The sequence below is a fragment of the Lolium rigidum genome, chromosome 3 (assembly GCF_022539505.1).
Source record: "Lolium rigidum isolate FL_2022 chromosome 3, APGP_CSIRO_Lrig_0.1, whole genome shotgun sequence".
Classification (NCBI taxonomy): domain Eukaryota; kingdom Viridiplantae; phylum Streptophyta; class Magnoliopsida; order Poales; family Poaceae; genus Lolium; species Lolium rigidum.
Window position 1 is genome coordinate 110,111,617 of NC_061510.1, and position 18,604 is coordinate 110,130,220.

Below are 18,604 nucleotides of genomic sequence, written 5' to 3' on the forward strand. Positions count from 1 at the left end.
TCATTTGGCTGCACTCTCCAGTCATCTCCAAAGGTACATTGTATCTCAAATCCCTTATATCTTTCTTCTCTCTAGGCATCCATCTAGCAATGAAATACTTATCTGGAATGTGCACAATGTTTAGATGGACAAGAACCTTGAGAACATGAGAACATAAAATTCCATCCTTGTTGAACTTGGAACAAATGCAATTGAAATCATCACTTGTTAAATCAACAATAACCAAGTATCTCCTTGTCCTGTAATCTCTAGCTGCAGCCAGGCCAGATTTGAACACTTCATATTTTTTGTTTGGCTCAACCTCTTGAACATGTAGATAAGCGATGAAATTTCAGCCGCTTCTGAAACCTGTAAAATATCTTGCGATTGTACTTTTTTCCAGCATGCACTTCCATATCATTTCCACACCAATAGCTAGGTGTTGTTGTCCTAGTGATTGAATCTTCATGTTTCTCATTTTCTTCTATATTTTCTGCAATCTTGTCATACTCACTCAAGAAGCTGCTGACACTGTATGTAGAGCAAACATTGTCTTTGAAAATAGCATTGGTGCCTTCACTCCTAGCTGTACTGTGAATAAAGGGGAAGAAGTTATTCTTGAAGAATACAGGTACAAACTTTGCTCTATTCTCCCACATAGTTTTCAAGTACTTGAGGTTGCTCACTCCATATTTCTCTATCATTTCTTGCCATGAAGATTCAAACTCTGCTACTGTCAATGAAAAATGAATAGTGTCCTTGAATTCATTGTGTAGATTAGGTATCTTTCCAAAGCTTCTAGGATGTTTCTCTTCAGCTTTTTTTACAACATGGAAAAGGCAATTCCTGTGTATAGCATCTAGGAAAACTGCAGGAATTGCTTTGGCCATAGCTGCATCTTGATCAGTAATTATGGTCTTCGGACACTTTCCACCCATGCATTTCAAGAAAGTTCGAAATAACCACTCAAATGTTTCAGCACTTTCATTCTGAAGGATAGCACAACCAAATAGACAGTTGTCGCCATGTCCCGTTACTCCGACAAAAGGAGCAAACGGCATGTTATATCTGTTTGTCTTGAATGTGGTGTCGAAACTGATACAATCACCATATAGATCATACATTCTTCTAGATGTAGCATCACACCAGAAAATGTTCTCCACTGTATTTGTTTTCTTGTCCACTTTGAAATCAAAGTAGAACATTGGATCATCAGTTTGCTTCTTCTTAAAATATTCAAGGGATTGCATCATGTCATTCAGCCTGCTTTCCTTTCTCATTGCAGTTCTTAAGTTGCTTACATGTTTTTTGGTATATGGAACAGCCCTTGAAAAACCTCCTCTCAAATAAGTTAGAATTGCCATGATCTTTCTTGTGGGAAGCTTCACTGAATTGAATGTCCTTATGAAAAGTTTTTCTTCATTTGTCATGTCCTTGTGTGACCTCAAAAATCTGGATTCTTCGGGCGGGCTCAACTCATGGTTGTGTTCCATATTGAAACTAGTTACTGTCCATTTATCTCCTTTTAGTGTAACAATCATTTCAGCTAGACAACCTGTAATTTCCAGATTGTTACTCTTCCTCTTCTTAGGTTGATCCTTAGGTTTATCTGCTTCGGGTTCCAGAGGTTGCTGAGGTTGCAAAGGTACAGTCTCTCCTTTCTCTAGCATCTTCTTTCTCTTTGTCTCCTGCCTCTTGATTTCTTTATTCTTCTTCCTTTCTTCTTTTGTTTTCTCATCTAGAACTTTTCCAGAACGATTGCATTTGAAAGTACACCTAGTAACTTTATTATCCTTTCTACAGTGATAATTTCCAGCTATTTTTGCTGAAAAGCCGATAATATTTGAATATGAGTTGTAGAACTCAAATGCAGCCTCTTTTGTATCGAAAACTTGATTCATATGGGGTACATGGTGACTACGGACCTCCTGACTGCATGTTTGAGCGGCTTTAACACTTTCATTCTCAAGGTATATCTCTATATCTTCCTGATCCAGTTCTTGTACACCTCCATCTTCTTCTACTCGACCTTACTTCACATTCACTTGCATCTCGTCGCTAAATCATCTGCGCTGCCAACATTTTGATCATTTGTACTCGTCAAGTTTATCCGGTCGAGAACATTCTTGTTCATCACATGAACTTTTTCCTGAATTCCGATCCGATCGCTCTTGATTGACCCATGTATCCTTGTACTTGTATGCACTATCTCCATTAGCCTCTGAATTCTCTTCTGGTTCAAACATATTTCCGCAGATGTCGTTGTTTCTTTGAGAAAAATCTTCCTCACTATTATGAACATATTCACTTCTGCCTGTTATCATGAACATTCTATTCTGCAAATTTGAAAACAGCATAACAACATGAGTGAAACATTAATATTTTATTTTCTGTAGTCATTTTTTTAAGTTGTTATAATTTTACCTCATCTCCCATTGGCCCAGTTAGCAAATCCATAAAACTGCAATTACCTTGCTGAAATAATAAACATATCAGTACAATTCATTTCTTTTTCATGCATTTTTCCTGAATAAGTGTACGAATTAAAATTGTTTGTCTGAACTTAACCTGTGAAAAATGCATTGCATCCATGCTCTGCATCATTTGAGAATATGACATGCCACTGCCTTGTGATAAATTAACCTGCATTTTTAAAAGTTTTTTCAATTAGTTCATTTTTTCATTTTTTTCAAATGTACCGTTTCATTTCCTAAAGCATGGAAATTCCAAACTAACCGCAAATTCATCCATTTGTATACTTGCAGGCTCTAGGTCTAATTGTGATGTCGGAGGAGCCTGTACATATATGAGTATGAATTATTATCAATTCTTGCTCATTACATTAGAAACTACAAGACAACAAGATAAGTGTTACGGAAACATTTTACATTCACATTCTGTCAACTGCTACTGCATTCTACATTCTACATTCTACATTAGAAACTCACCTGTGTACATTCTACATTCTGCATGCCTTCAAAGAATTCAAACTGCATTACAAAAACATGTTCAACATCAGTACTAGCAAAGAAAGAAATCCAAAATAAACCATGCACTGTAGGTTTTTACACATTTTATCTCATTTTTATCTCAATTTTTATCTGTAAGATGTAAGAATGTAAGAAATCCAACATCATCATCTTTTTCTTATCACAAGTATGCAATGTTCATCGCTATTTTTTTTGACTTTTCTTTCTTACCTGTGAACTAGATGAAGAGCCCATAGTAGGATTTCTTGTTGAAACATCATTCTCTTGAGGCTGCCCATTCAGAGGTATGTAATATGGAACCTGCATTGTCAAGTAATCATTGAATATAGGTCATGCTATTCCATTCTGAATTTATAACAAGCATTAAGTTTTAAGAAATATCACCTGACTTCTATCTTTTAATTGTGAACTGTCTGATCCATATTTTTTTGCTTCCTCTTGATATGTGTCTTTGCCTGTAAATTTAAAGTCAATTTCATTTTATTTAATCAACTGAAAAAGTGACTCATCCAACATAGTTTCAGTACATCTAGACTTGGCAGATTGTGCTTCTCAATTTCTCTGCCTTATTTTTACATGCAATGTTTTTTTTGGTCATAATGAAAGTGCAAAATGCATTACCCTGTAAATCATTCCCCTTTATTTTTCTGTAAATCATTCGCCTTTATTTTTTAAATCCTGATTTTAGTTCTTCTTTTTGATCAAGACCTTTTTACGAATCCGACGTGATGAAAGCAAAACTGATATCCCCAAGCAAAGGCACAACATAGCAAGCACAAGCTCAGGTGTTTTTCCGATGTCATCACCCTATCTCGTCGACTTATTGTACTAAAAAATATCGGTGACAAGTGCTAGCCATATTCATTGTTATTCAGCGGGAGACAAACGGAAAAAACAACTAGCCATCTGATGCGAAAGGTAAATCAGAAATTTTCGTCCACTATTCCATTATTTTTCATGATATATCGGTGATTATCATTTTATCATTATAACATCATACTGTGCTTGCCCTAACCACAGTAACCCGTCAAACAGAGCCTGTGATATACCACATATTTTTGTGCTCTGTTTTTCATCAGTTTTTGAGCCTGTGATCTACCACATATGCTCTGTTTTTTATCTAATTGATCCTGGTTCATTTTTTCAGTATGCAAATTATATGCTGGTAAAGTACAGCCTCTGAGAGAATGCTGTTTTACATGGATTACATGGCTGGTCATGGATGAATGAGTAAGACAAGAATTGATGTCCAATTTTCTGGGAAGAACAGATATGACAGAAATTGCACAGAGAAGATCTGGGAGGAGCAGAAATTGCACAGAGAAGATCTGGGAGGAGCAGAAATTGCACAGAGAAGATCTGGGAGGAGGAGAAATTTCATACCCAGGTAAGATCCTGATCCATACTCCATATTTCTGCAAGATTCCTGTCCAGGGAGGGGTAGAGGGAGGGGGTGAACAGAGCAGATCTTCCTTTTTCTATATTTTTCTGGGATTTTTTTCGTGGGAGATGCTGTTTTCCTCTTAAGGTTTGCTCCACTCTCTTTTCCCCATGGCCACGATGGTGAGGACGATGAATGGGGAAGAACTGATCAGGAGATGCTCGTGTCTTCTTTTCTTGCAGAAGGGGTTTGTCTTCCTGACATTATGTGGGCTGGTTGACAGCTGACACATGAAGCCCACGCACAGATCAGTTGACATGAAGACAAGAAAAAGCCCAGGTGACAGGAAGACAAGAGGAAGCCCAGACAGAGACCACATTAAAGTCAGGTGACAGCCCACATAAGCCCAGACAGAGACAGACATCTCCTTTTTATCGATTGACTGAGACATAGGTTTGTTCTCAGTCGATTGCCTGACTGCGTGTTACAAAGGCGTCGACTGAGACGTAGAAATTTCTCAGTCGACTGAGACGCAGGCGCTCCGTAATGATAATATATTGTTATAAGACTGCAATTCAACACTTTCACCAATCACCATCCACATAGGAATAGGCATCGGTGGCTCTCTTGATCCAAGTTTCAAATACATGAACATCCAAACACTAGAATTGGCATTAATATCAATATCAAACATTTGTGTTGGAGCAAGTTGAATGCCAAGCCCTTCAATGTCTTCCAAGTTTCTCCTTGTGCATGTTGCTCTCATTCCAATTCCCCCAAATATGAAATCAGAAACCTAATGGACTCTTCTAAAAAAGCCAAGTGGACTAATTTGCAATTGTCACACTCGGACGGCCGACGCGATGGCCGCCACCGGAGAAACTCCGCTGTCGCAGGGGAACTACCCCTTCGGGAGGCCATGGCCGGAGCTCAACGAAGGACTCTCCTACACCGACACGTTCCGGTGCGCTGGTCAGCCTCCCGACCCCTCCCTCCCTCCTCCGCTCTCTTTCTGTTACTTCCTCTGATTTCTTCACACGCGAGCAGATGCGGAAACCACCACCACCTTGATCGATTTCTACTCCGAGAACTACAAGAGCTCCGCGCCATTGCCCGGGTATGTATCTGATGGCTACCTCACTTGCTGATCTCCGGTGTTGATTTGATTGTGGTGGTGCTCGCCTCTGCAGGTGGATTCATAGGATTCGTAATGGCCAGGTACGCAGAGTATGCAGCATCCAACCAGTAGCTAATTTCCCTCGCCGTTCTGTTTTTTCGACCCTTCTTTTGTATATTCGTGTGTCGTCGTTTGGCTGGTGTATTAAGATGTGCGTATGTACTAGTGCAGCTTCATTTAATTTAATTTTGCAATTAGTTGATATTTGTTGGTATGCATTTCTAGCTGTGAGGTTTATATGATCATTCATGCTGATGTTTTTTCCCTTTGCCTTTTTGAGCTATTGAGCGTCTCAAATACACGCATGAGAAAATTGTGTGATATGCTGTAGCTAATTAGTATGTTTCGGAATTTTTACTTCACATGTGAGTTGGAGTACAGATGAAAGCTTTAAGATTATGTTTGCAGATAACAGTTGATGGTCAAGTTGTCACTGATCCAGATATGATCCTCCGGTACTTTTCTTCTTCTGGAACAAAAGTGTTATCATTATGACATGCATTTCATTTGGATCTGATTTTTCAGGGAGGGTTCTAAATTGGTATATCATCGTCTCGCATGGCAGGAGCCATCTGCACCACATTTGCTTCAAGTGCTTTATGAAGATGAGGACATGGTATGCACATTAACCTGAAATTCTTGCTAAATTGCATGAAAACACATTCTATCCAACCGTCGTTTAGCCTAGATGGTTGGCAAGGTCCAAGTCGCATCGGATTTTCCTCTAACTTTTGCAAGCCACATCTTCTTTCCACTGTCATGCTTGTCTGTTATTATTGCTAGGGTAGTTTCTTTTGAACTGAAAACTGTATGAAAGCCCCGTAAAAAAAGCTTTATTAATAAGAGAGAAGTATGTACAAGAGACTGCTGCACAAGAGGGGAATTTCTACTGTAGTTGCAAATGATGCACTCCCTCAGATCCATATTACTTGTCGCTGATTTAGTACAAAGCTCTACCAAATGGCAAATCAGCGGCAAGTAATATGGACCGAAGTGAGTATTGATTGATTTTTGGCTAGCGTGAATCTCCATTCATTCATATATATGCTTATTAAAATTAGTTATAACACATGAAGCTATAGAATCATAGTCAGAAATCAGCTGATTTTGTCAGGTTGCCCTTAATAAGCCTTCCGGTTTGCAAGTTCTGCCTAAAGGACTCTTCCAGCAGCGCACTGTTCTAATACAGCTTCAGTGGAAAGAGTGGAAGATGCCCCCATCAAGCCGCTCCAAGAGAAAAGATGTGCAATTGCATCCTGTACCTGTTCATCGATTAGGAAGGGGCACATCAGGTTGTTTCTTGTTTTATCTGGTTCCCCCCTACCCAGAAATTCTGTGTCGTAGATGATCAGTTGAGGTCTAGCATACATGAACTTTGTGTCTGGCCTGTGAAACCAAGGATCTAGTAGGAGGACATATTGCCTATTCCTGGTATTACTCTGAAATGTTGCAAGGTGTTAATGCCAAAATTTTATTCCATACACTATCTCAGAAGAGGCACAACTCGTAAGCTATTAATATTATTAACAGGATGGGTTGTTCACTGGGATGATAACTAACTCTTTTCTTACCATAATGTAACAAAGAGCTCTTCTACAATGAAGCCTCAGTTTCCTACTATTTTTTTTTTTGGTTAAAATACGTGTCTCGCAGCAAAATGTTTGTTACCGCTGCATTGCCATATTTAATGCCGTTGCTATTGCTGATGACCTGTGTACTCCATGTTAGGTCTACTTCTTTGTGCCAAGACAAAGCTTGCCAAAGTTCGACTTGCCTCTTATTTTGCAGAAGGTGCTATAAATGCTAGGAAAAAAAGGTGCACAATCTTCTATTTTAAATTTGAAAAGAACAATGTCTACTGTTAGCACCATCCAGTACTGAGTAAATGATTAATTCAATTTATAGGGATGAAACAGAGGTCGGCAAAGAACGAAAAATTTCAAAATTCTATCGAGCATTAGTAACTGGTATACTTAAAAATGATGAGGTGCTGTTCCTACCGCCCTCGCGCCTATGAATTTCACCATTATTCTATTCAGTATCAAACTGATATCTCTCTTAAAGGTTGTCTATAATGGATTTTTACAAATACATAGGTATAATTTTTGTCCTTTAAACCTGCAGGATGTGGTTACTCAACCCATAGGACTGGTTCATTACCCTGGAGTTGCAGAGGGTCTTTATGTAGCATGTTCCTCAGGTACTACAAGTTCACTGAGCCAATAATGAGCTTACTGGAATCACAATATAGGTTATATTATATCGAGCAAATATTGCTAAATTTCTTGTGTAGTTTTATCATGCCTTGTCACTTTTCAGGGAAGCCAGCAATGAGCAAAGTTTGCGTACTTGAGAGACTTGCACGGCAAAATCAATCGCTGGTTCAGGTGTGATGCTTTTTTTTATATTGGTGTTCTGTCCTACTTTTATATATTCCTTTAGATATTATGGTTTTACATATGTCACGCTTTCTTTTCCTCGCTTGGTGCAGGTCGAAATTCATTCAGGACGGCCTCACCAAATAAGGATACACCTTGCATACATTGGACACCCTCTTGTTGGTAAGTCAAAGACTTCTGTTTATTGGGATTGGGGGTAGACGCGAATTCATTAAAATGTAACATACATTCCAAAGTTTAGAACCACCTGATTTCTCTTCCTTCGATTTATCAGATGATCCTCTCTATGGTATTGGTGGGCAGCCTAAATTTGATGACCTGGAATCTAGTAGTACGGATGTTTCTTTCGCATACGACGGGTAATTCTTTCACTTATTATTTCTGCTGAGGTTACACCTCCACGGATAATTCCCCCTGTTCCTGTATTTTGCTTATCTAATTTTATGAGCCTCTTTTAGAGGTTATGAGAGACCTTTACAGCCTGTTCCTGGAGACTGTGGGTATCACTTACATGCGCATTGGCTGGTCCTTTGTCATCCAACTACAAATAAGGTATTGAGAAGTGAATCTTTTCTAAATTGGGTATTATTATCCACTCAAATGAAAGAGAGATCCAGATCAAAGTAGCTATTGATGATGTATCTTAAGTCTACTCCACTCCATCTAAATGATTTTGTTCAGAAAAAAAACATCCAAGATATCAAATTCCTGTAGAAGGTCCTTTCTTCTAGCCGGTTCAGTGTTGATGTTCCATCCCCTTACTTTCTTCCTGCATAATCCAATGTTTGATCATCTTTTTCTTCCTTCCTTTCATAGGAACATTGACAAATAAATTTCTTGTTAGCCCCCCTTATTTTTCCCGGTTCACTAAGCAACAAAGGCAATGACTGAAAATCAGTAACAGGTGTATCTGAATTAAAGAGAGATCCATATCAAAGTAACTTTTGGTGCTGCTGTCTTCTCCTAACCTCTTGTGGTTGGCTTTTGCAGATGCTGAAGATAACTGCCCCTTTGCCACATATCCTACAGACTCAACAGGAGCGATGCGATCAGCAAGTTGATGCTTGAGCTCATAAACTTCCGTTTGAAGATATATGCACGCATGAAGCGAGCAATCAGCATATGCGGCCCTGTCTTTACCCAGCACGCTAGATTTTACAAGCCCGCGGAGATGGAGTCCAATGGACGCTGGAGTGCATATTGGCATAGGTGTCATGTGTAGCTTGCTTACGGTGTATGTCGGTTCTTCGTGGCTGTAGGATATGTGTGGAGGATACTGAAATTGTACCTGGATTGCTGAGGGGAAATTAGGAGGAATATATTTTTTTAGATAGTCTCATTTAGTTATGTTTTTTTTTTTTTGTAATGTATGGCCAAAACCAAGTACCCACTTATGAAAGTGTACTCGTATATGCATTTTGGCTAAGATTACATGATGTTAGTCTCATACTGAAATTGTATGATGCCATGTTTGGTTGCGCGGAATTGGCCTCCGAATAGGGTTTTTGGAATTGGAAACCCGAATACCACCGTTTGGATGTGTTCAGTATACGCTTCTGGAATTGGAAACCAATTCAGAGGGCACCCCTGCCCGCAACTAACTAACCCCCTCTCAATTCAGAGGTCTAGACCTCTATATTGGCGCAATATTCCCGAACCGTTCCCCGCTCGCACTTGTCTCCTCCACGCGCGACGCTTGCCTCGCTCGCGGTCGCTCAGCCAGCGCCGCCGCGCAGGTATACTCCGCCGCCCTCTCTCTGTCCCCTACCCTCTCTTTCCGCCGCCACCATCCGCCGCCCCTGGCCCCCCTTCTTCCCTGCCTCCCCTTCCCCCTGGCCGCCCCCCTTCTTCCCCGCCTCCCCTTCCCCCTGGTTGCCACCTTCTTCCCCGCCTCCCCCTTCCCCGTGGCTGCCCCCTCCCCGCAGTGGAACCCTAACCCTAGCAGGCGACCGACGGCGGCAGGTGGCTCCACGGTGACTGGAGATGGTTACGCGACCGTAGGTGGTGCAGCGTGGGAGTCTCCTCCCCTCTTTGTGTAGCAGCGCCCCTACCTCCAGGCCTCGCCCCCGCTGGGCCAGCCTCCTCCCTCCCCATCCCTGGCCTCGGGCCGCCGCCGCCGTGGCCCCCCTTCTTCCCCGCCTCACTTCACCATTCCACATAATGTGCATCCAAATAGGTTTTAGAATTTCATTGGTCTTTTGATTCTGCAAGCGAATACCATGCGCATCCAAACATGTTTTATGGTATTCCATTGCAATCGTTGATTTGGTTTTCCATTGCCAATTGAATTCAGAGTTGAATTATGTGCATCCAAACATGTTTTACTTCTGAGGGGAAACTATGTATTGCAAACCAACTTGTAATTCGATTCTGAACTCATGGTCATTCATATTTTGATTCTGATACTAGTAGAACAAATACAAATGAATTCATCTGTGACATCTGCACACTCGAAGTTTCGCCACTACGTTATACACCGGTGACTGGCCTCGTGCTGAACGCGTAGGCACTTGGAAGCAGAGTCCAAACCATCCTCCCCAAACCTGCCCAAAGCGACAGGAATTGAGGGCTGCGCGGCGACACCTCACTCTCCCTGCGAACCAGACACCAATGGAAGCCTCGCCGGCGACGCGTCTCCCGGAGGCGGACGCGCTCCCCGACGGCTTCGTTGAGAGCTCCTCCGCCGACCAGGCCCCACCCACCTCCTCCGCCCCCGCCCCCGCCGCCGCCGGTTCCCCTCACCCCGCCCTCGGCCCCGATCACGAGGCCGCCACCGCCGACAACGGCAGCGAAACCCTAGGCGCTCTCTCTTCCTCCTCCACCGCCGCCGATACCCTTCGGGGCCTCGATCTGAACGTCGCTTGGGAGCCGGAGACCGATCCCGGGCAGCAGGGGCCCGCCGCAGACATAGGAGGTGATCTCATCCTCCCCCCCTCTCCCTAGTCCCTATCCCACGCACTCACATCTACTACCTGGTATGCTGGTGTGTATTTTTGACACCACATCGTCAGTTACGGTTCAAGGGGAAACCTAAGCGCGTTCCCCCATGGCACTGATCTTTGGACTATGTTTCTGCGCTCACCTTGTTTTGATGCTCTTGGCGCAGAGGCTAAGGATTCGATGAAGGAGAGCTTTGTGGTAGAGCAGGCAGAACCTCTGGCGATCCAAAAGGTTAATGTCTATGGTTTAGCTGTCTCTGTCTGTTATATTGGTGTTCATAAGAGTATTAGTGTTTTGCTAAATTGGATTAATGACTTCATAGGAGAGCGTTGAGCCGAAGCGTAAGGCTGTGAAGAAGGGCAGTAAGCTGGAGAAGGACAGGGAGCTGCTGGAACTTGCACAGAGGTACCATAGAGTGGTAGCAGAGAGGGATGCAGGCAAGTCTCTATTTCTTCTATGTGAAAATGAAAAATGACCCCAATGCCTATTTCTCCAGCAGTTGAACCTCCATTTCAGAATGTTGGTCTTAATTTGATTCTTCATGACAAGACTTTGACTGACAAATTGCTCCACTAATAAGTGGTTTATGTGGTACAAAATGACAACCATGAGAAAGTACTTCTGAAAAGGAACATCAATTTACTGTCTCATAAGCCACAAATGAACATGTTGGTGAAAGTCTTGTCTTAATTAAACAAATGTGCCTTAGAGTCTGAAAAGGAGGGACTAATGCTTACTCTCAGTTAAGGATTCACTGCTCAAACACTATAACTGTACTTTTGTTGGAATAGAGTTCTCTTATATTCATGTGAATAGAGGAAGTTTTAATTTGAATTTTTTGTTCTGGATTCTTCTCATTAGAACAAAACAAAGTCAATGTAAGCAAACACTGGATTAGGGTTTTGTATTTTACACTCATAAAATCCTTCCTACCTTAACATGTATCCTTATTCCTTTCTTTTATCACAAATTATAGCATGGAATAGAATTCTGCTAGATTATACACATTTAGCAAGAAGAATTTAGCCAAATCTTTTCCTTTGTGCTTCTTCCGTGGACAAGTCTTCCGTTCTATCTATTGGGACGATGTATTAGATGATTACTTTGTTACTATGTAGATTTCTATATTTATTTGGAATCCGGTTAACAAAAAAGATGGAGACATCTTAACTACATGTATTTTATTTAAAGGATTTAGGATTCATCAACATTTCTGTTAAAAGCACGAAAATCCTAAGATGCTTTATGGCTTCTTTAGATGGAGGATTCAAAGGAATTTCTAGGATTTTCAATCAATAGAAAATTTTCTTACAGAGGCACATGGGATTGAAAAACGAGAGCCAAAATTCCGTATGATTTTTAGGTAAAGCTTAGACCTCTAGAAAAAGTTCTGTTGTTCATGCCGTAAAGCAAATTCATGTGGTTTTCCTATGGTGTAACCAGATAAACAAACAGTTTCTGATGTTCATGCAGGATTCAAACATATCATGTCATTCAGTTACTGTTCTGTTCTTGTATTTATCATCCTGTTATCATGATCTGGACTGCACTAGTTTATAGTGATGAAACGATGGAAGTTGTACTACTTGACAAATTTATTTACCTATTTCACTACTAAAAATAAATCTATTTGTTCAATCTTGTCCAGCTATTGAACCGATGAACCAATAGTCAGACCACTGATAGCTTGACCAGTTCGTCATTGGTCCGTTTTTTAAAACTGTGGTCCAAACACTAGCTGCATTTTGTTTAAATGGAATAATGTTCTCTAATATTCATGTAATCATGTTAATTTTTTTCCTGGGCCTTTATTAGAATAAAACAATTCGTTATAACTAAATACCCGAGTAATCTGTTCTTCAAGTCTTGTATTGTCTACTATAATCCTTCCTACTCACTAAGATGTATTGTTTGCATTTGGTCTCTTGCAGCTATTGCAGTTAAAGAAAAATTAGAATCTCTTTGTAGGGAATTTCAGCGCCAAAACAAAATGTTAAAGGTACGTTAAATTAGTTCCGAGTCGTAAATTACTAAAATTAGTAATGTATAACTGTTTTGCACTTTTGTTCAGTTGTGATATGTTTTTACCTTTTTTTTTTGTTCAGGAAGAGTGCCAAAGGGTGTCAACACAGGGGCAGAACTTTCGGACGGACATGTCTGACAAATTTGAGAATGCTATGAAGGTCAGTTATACATTACATGGCAATAATCTGGAACCACTGTTTACTAGTGTCCTTCCTTATTTACCATTATATTTATGATATTTTGTAGGCTGTTGGTGTCAAGCTTGAGGAGCAGAAAAATGAATGCATTGCTCAGTTCGAAGAGAACAATTCGTAAGAACATGTAACTTACGCATGTCTTCAGTTTTAAGAGTTTCATTGGTTTCAGTTCGCAACTTCATTACATATGTATGTGATGGATACATTTATATTCTTCACCTATCAGTTTATTTTAATCTTTTTTTGATGTACACTGATGGCTGCTATTTTGTAGGCTGAGAAATAAACTCAAAGAACTTGCTGATCAGTATAATATCATTCAGCAGAAATATGCTCATCAGGTATGCTGCTTATATCCTGCAAGTTTTCATCCATGAGTATCTTCTCCAATATTGCCACGAAGCCCAAAACCATGATTTGTGTGTTGTTTGTTGTACTTTGTGTGAACATTTGTTTCTCATCGGCTCATCATATATGCAGTTGAAAGAAAAGACGCTGGAACTTGAGCTTGCTGATCTGAAAGTTAAACAGCATCAAGCGAAGGCAGCACAAGAACATGCCCAAATGGTGTTGTACGCTGAGCAAGTTTCTCAACTTGTCAGTACTGAGAAGACCCTGCGGGTACAGCTAGCTGCCGATGGCGAAAAATTTCAGCAGTTTCAGGTACTTAAGCAGAAAGATCCTTCTCTCAGTTCCCTTATTCCTTCGCTCCAGTGTATTCTTAGCGATGGATTTCCCCCACTCGATGAACATGTAATGTAAACAGCATTCTTGTTTATCCATTTTAATGGGGTATTTATATAGGTGTAAATGATAACTGTTCCATTATTTCGTTTCAGGATGCTCTATCAAAAAGCAATGAAACCTTTGAGAGTTACAGGAGGGAGATGGAACAGGTGTTCTACAACTCAACTGGGCTCGTGCTCAGTACCATTGTATCTGCTTTGGACCTTTGTGCTTACTAATTTGTCTGCAGAGCTTAACAAGTATTTTGTGTATCTTTTACAGATGGTGAAGGTAATCAAAGGATTTAGGAAGCAAAATGCAGCCCTGAAGAGCAAATGCGAGAACTCAGATGTTGCTCTTGTGAAGCTCATCGAGGAGGTAATGCATGTACTCCTGTGCAAGTAGTATTATTCGTAGAATCCTAGTATGATATTACCTCTGCGTGCATACTGGGAAAATTGTATGCACTCGTTGCACTACGGTCTGATGCTCTTGAGCCGGGTTTTGCAGCGTGAGGTGATGAAGAAGCAACTGGACAAATATAAGAACCAAAAGGAGAAGCTCGAGTCCCTGTGCCGGTCACTGCAGGCAGAAAGGAAGCAAAGCCCCTCTCTCAACACTCCTGATGCCACCACCTCTGACCAAGCGGATCTTACAGCGAATCAGGAGTCAGCGAATCAGGAGTCAGAGATGTCTGAAGCCTGAAAAATGGATAATATGTGGCACTTAACCCTGTGTTTTGATTGTGAGTTTGCGGAAGTTTTTGACATGTGTATCACCCATCCTATCATCCATCCACCTATCGACCTGATGTCTGAAGCCTGAAAAATGGATAATACGTGGCACTTTAACCTTTTGTTTTGCATGTGAGTTTGTGGAAGATTTTGACATGTGTATCACCCATCCATCCACCTATCGGCCTAGATGTGTCTCGTTTAAGCCACCTTTCTTTGGAAGAAGTCGAAGATTGCTTTGTTTGCTCAGCAACAAAGAGACATCTGTCTAGCAGTGACTTTCTTATTTTTTGCGTCTTTTGTGAGCGATCAAACGTGTACATGCTTGATGAACTGATGAACATTCTGTTCAAGTGAGCTTTGTACTGCTTTAGTTTTACCTTGTAAAGGAGAAATCAAGTAGTGTAGTATACATTCCGCTCTTTTCATGTGCTCATAAGGTTTGTAATTGTCCCAGTAGCAACTTATACTAGTATTGACTCATCGTAGTGAAGCAACCTAGTACAATCTTTTTTTGTTCTGTTTGCAGTCTCTTCCAGGGAGGCCGTTCAGTAGTACTACGTATAACATTGCATTCTTTTGTTGCAATGCTGACACATTATACATCGTTATTTTGACGATCACCACTGCCCACGCTAAAGAAAAAAAATACACCACTTACGTTTTCTTCACGTTTCAGTAACATTGGTGCGCATGCACTTCAATCAAGTACAAAGGAACAGTGAACCAGCGACAGTAATACATGTATAGTTTACTGTGGTCATTTTGTACATGCAAACAAAAATCAATCATCATCAAACTATCTGAAAAAGTAAGGGTCTGGGTCTAGACAGAACAATAGCTTGTGACCAGAAAGGCGAAGTGCCACAAATGCAATGGTATCCCATCTAATAAAACTGTAGCCGGTGTCCAGCTCCAACGACGCAAATATCTCGCCATGTACATTGTTAAGATCTTATCACCCCTGAGATAAACCAAGCATATAATCCAAAAGAAGAACCTGCATTGATATGAGAATATAAGCAACGATATGCCACAATGATATAAGACCAAGTGATTTTATATCCTTGAATAAAGGTTGATCAAAGTTGAAAATGACGGAAAAGAGTCTATAAAGATGTCAGATCATATAAAGATGAGAAAATCCTTTTGCCTCACATAATTTAATAAAGATGGTAAAACCAATAAAGGCTGATTATCTCTTATTATTTGTACATCATCAGTTATGACAAAATGATAATATGAGGTGAAGCTTACTGGATCACGACAACTTTAGGTCCGATAAATATTAGACTAATAGCAGCCTACAATAACTTAATAGTTATATTTAAACCATGTCAAGAATATAAGCAATACCATTAAGTTGGTGCACTGGCAAATAACTGCAATTCAATATACAGCAATCATTTCACTGACCATTGGACTAAGCATCTCGAATTTCGAGAATGCTTCCATGTATGAGCAAAATGGAACAAATGCAATTTCGAAGTTTGAGCAGCATCTGATGAATGAGCAAAATGTTAGATATGCTGTGGCTTACATGCTCAATCAGTAGCAACTTTCTTCCGTGCTGCCCTTGCATTGTCATACTCAAACTTGAGCACATCTAGAATATGTGAAGTATCCTTGATATACAACCACCTTCCAATTGCGCTTTCCTCTATCATTGGGAAGTATTCAACAAGAATGGTGTTGGCAACCCAGTACCAGATAGCACCACATACAAGGCCCACTACTGCTCCGGCGCAAACCTGATGAACTCATTAAAGTGAAACTTCTTAAGATTTTCAGTGGCAGTCATGATACTTTGACTAGAATAAAAGTAATAAAATCAAAACGATGTACAAGTAGGTATGCCGATAGATACCTACTTTTCTAAAGGAGGATATCCTTAGTCAGATCACACTGACTGATTGAGGAAGAATTCTACTATGAAAGAACCACTTCTAAATTTTAATAGTGGTTTGACCCACTTTGCTCCATGGAAATGGAAAGATGATAATAGCTCGTTATCTTTTCCAGCTTTGTCACACCAATTGGTTTTTAACCAGGCATTTTGTTAAGGTTGAAAACAAATGCTAAACGTTGTCAGTAACATTTGGGAAGTGTCAAGTACAGGCAGACAGCAGAAACTTGCAAAATTGTTCATGGGAACCATGGGTTGTCAGAAGTCAGAACTCCTATAGCCCTATTGGCAACAAAAAGTTGCAAGTTGACATCTAAAATCACCAAAATTATTCCCGTACGCCAACATCACGCAAGCCTATCATCAAAGACAAGAAGAGAAAACACTTGGCAGCTGGTGTCGTATAGTCGCTTTTCTTGGCAAATGCCATAATTAGATTGCTGCTAATTGCAATAACTAGACGCTGTTCTAAATAAAGACCATTCTAGTGTAGCAAAAATCTGTTTCCAAGCTAAAGATAACTCTTTATGCTAGGTTATATTTAAACAGTTACGTATGTGGCTTAACGGGCACTAGAAGTTTATAGGGTCTGTTTACAAAAAAATCGTTCCTTTCATCACAAATTATAGCATGGATCATCTGCTAGACTAGAACGACAAATTTAGCAAGAATAATTTAGTCAAATCTTCTTGTTTCTGCTTCTTCCATGGAAAATTGTAGCATTCAAAAGATGTATTAGATGATTATTTCTTTCCGTGCAAATTTATACATATTTTTGAAATGTGGTTAGAACTGAACCCAAAAAGCATTGGACATATCTTAATTACACGTTCAAGGATCTCAAACTCAGGAACATTTCTTTAGAAAACACGGAGAACTCAGCTAAGGTGCTTTATGACCCCTTTAGACTGAAAGATTTTCAAAGGAATTTTCTAGGATTTGCGATCTATAGGGAATATTCTTACACGGGCCTATTGAATAAAAAAGGGCACTAAAATTCCCATGTTTTCATACACTGAAATTCCCTGGGATTCATAGCAAAAGATTGGAACTCTAGATTGCAAAATGTGGCATGAATCTCTAAAGAAAGTTCATGTGATTTTCCAATGGTGCAAGCAAATAACCGAGCAGTTCATGTTGGATTCTTGTCATGACATTCAGTTAATTTGTTATGTTGTCGTGTTTACCAATTCCTGCATTCCAAAAGGCAGGCCCTAAACTATTTTGACGGTACAAAAAAAAAACCATTGCCTAGATAGAAGTGGATGAATTAAGAATCCAAATTCCATCAGATCGGATCCGAAAGAAACAATGAGGGGCGGGCTGTGACCTGCGGCACGGTGTGGTATCCGAGGTAGACCCTGGAGAGCATGGTGAGGAAGGCGAGCGGCCAGGAGAGGGCGGCGGTGACGCGGCTGGCGGTGGACCGTCGGAGCACGAAGAGCGAGAGGTAGGTGGCGAAGAAGAAGGTGTACTGCGCGTGGCTGGAGGGCCAGCCGTGGGAGTCGCAGGTCTCGAGCAGCTCGCAGTAGGCCGGGCGGGACTGCGCGACGGAGCGCTTGATGAGCTCGTTGAGGGCCTGCGAGAGGAGGAGCCCCACGGCGAAGCAGATGCCCTGCAGCTCGCGGCGGAACATGAAGTGGGAGACGAAGCCGCCGAGGGAGATGAAGACCGGGATGAGCGAGACCCAGGCGAGGAAGAGGCCGAGCCGGTCCCCGCGCGGGTAGCGGACGTGCGTGAGCGTGATCGCCTTCAGCGCCGGCGGCACCGACGCCGCCATCTCCTGGTACTCCCCCGCCATCGATCTCCTGCTTTCCTCTCTTCTTGTTTTCTTTTTCCGGGGAGCGATTGCGGGGGTGGGATCTGCGCGTTTGGGGAGGGGAGGGCGTGGACGTGCCAGAAGAAGCGAGAGGCGTGTGGACGCGTGGGGGATGAATCTGATGGTCCAGATTCCTCTCGACGTTGCTGAAAATGGCGCCTCGAAGAACATCGATTTTCAACTAATATAAAAACCACAAATTCACTATTGTGTTTTCGATTTTCTTTTCTAAGTAAAAAATGTCCCTCAAAACAAACAACTAGTTCAACCACACGAAACACACACTCCCACACGTGCATACTCCCACAAAATCTATTCAAGTCATCTAAAA

The 18,604-nt window shown here is 41.1% G+C and overlaps 3 protein-coding genes across 3 annotated transcripts; 2 read left to right on the forward strand and 1 right to left on the reverse strand.

Annotated features, from left to right (window-relative positions):
• The first annotated feature begins 5,194 nt into the window (after positions 1-5,194).
• On the forward strand, positions 5,195-9,252 carry LOC124702161 (RNA pseudouridine synthase 5-like). Its single transcript, XM_047234274.1, has 14 exons — positions 5,195-5,322; positions 5,398-5,467; positions 5,541-5,568; positions 5,936-5,982; positions 6,053-6,143; positions 6,642-6,819; positions 7,256-7,343; positions 7,433-7,514; positions 7,652-7,727; positions 7,847-7,914; positions 8,019-8,088; positions 8,201-8,285; positions 8,385-8,478; positions 8,917-9,252. Exons 1-14 carry the CDS (start codon positions 5,214-5,216, stop codon positions 8,992-8,994), a joined length of 1,164 nt encoding a protein of 387 aa, XP_047090230.1. The 5' UTR covers positions 5,195-5,213; the 3' UTR covers positions 8,995-9,252.
• A 1,209-nt stretch (positions 9,253-10,461) lies between these two features.
• Positions 10,462-14,822, forward strand: LOC124702159 (alpha-taxilin-like). Its single transcript, XM_047234272.1, has 11 exons — positions 10,462-10,840; positions 11,033-11,097; positions 11,189-11,303; positions 12,798-12,865; positions 12,972-13,049; positions 13,138-13,202; positions 13,363-13,429; positions 13,569-13,751; positions 13,928-13,984; positions 14,097-14,192; positions 14,325-14,822. Exons 1-11 carry the CDS (start codon positions 10,537-10,539, stop codon positions 14,517-14,519), a joined length of 1,293 nt encoding a protein of 430 aa, XP_047090228.1. The 5' UTR covers positions 10,462-10,536; the 3' UTR covers positions 14,520-14,822.
• Positions 14,823-15,270: 448 nt separating this feature from the next.
• On the reverse strand, positions 15,271-18,309 carry LOC124702162 (lipid phosphate phosphatase gamma-like). The gene is made up of 3 exons (XM_047234275.1): positions 17,785-18,309; positions 16,089-16,299; positions 15,271-15,548 (listed from the first exon to the last, which is right to left on the reverse strand). The coding sequence occupies exons 1-2, from the start codon at positions 18,253-18,255 to the stop codon at positions 16,093-16,095; spliced, it is 678 nt and encodes a 225-aa protein (XP_047090231.1). The 5' UTR covers positions 18,256-18,309; the 3' UTR covers positions 15,271-15,548; positions 16,089-16,092.
• Between the last annotated feature and the right edge of the window lie 295 nt (positions 18,310-18,604).

What these genes read in the sequence shown, in the direction of transcription:
- LOC124702161 (XM_047234274.1), top strand. Translation starts at nt 5,214, where the DNA reads ATGGCCGCCACCGGAGAAACTCCGCTGTCGCAGGGGAACTACCCCTTC. An exon ending in GATCCAGATATGATCCTCCG is followed by an intron (nt 5,983 to 6,052) that starts GTACTTTTCTTC and finishes CTGATTTTTCAG; the next exon opens with GGAGGGTTCTAAATTGGTAT. An exon ending in ATAAATGCTAGGAAAAAAAG is followed by an intron (nt 7,344 to 7,432) that starts GTGCACAATCTT and finishes TTCAATTTATAG; the next exon opens with GGATGAAACAGAGGTCGGCA.
- LOC124702159 (XM_047234272.1), top strand. Translation starts at nt 10,537, where the DNA reads ATGGAAGCCTCGCCGGCGACGCGTCTCCCGGAGGCGGACGCGCTCCCC. An exon ending in GCCAAAACAAAATGTTAAAG is followed by an intron (nt 12,866 to 12,971) that starts GTACGTTAAATT and finishes TTTTTTGTTCAG; the next exon opens with GAAGAGTGCCAAAGGGTGTC. An exon ending in ACAGGAGGGAGATGGAACAG is followed by an intron (nt 13,985 to 14,096) that starts GTGTTCTACAAC and finishes TATCTTTTACAG; the next exon opens with ATGGTGAAGGTAATCAAAGG.
- LOC124702162 (XM_047234275.1), bottom strand. Translation starts at nt 18,255, where the DNA reads ATGGCGGGGGAGTACCAGGAGATGGCGGCGTCGGTGCCGCCGGCGCTG. An exon ending in GATACCACACCGTGCCGCAG is followed by an intron (nt 16,300 to 17,784) that starts GTCACAGCCCGC and finishes TGAGTTCATCAG; the next exon opens with GTTTGCGCCGGAGCAGTAGT.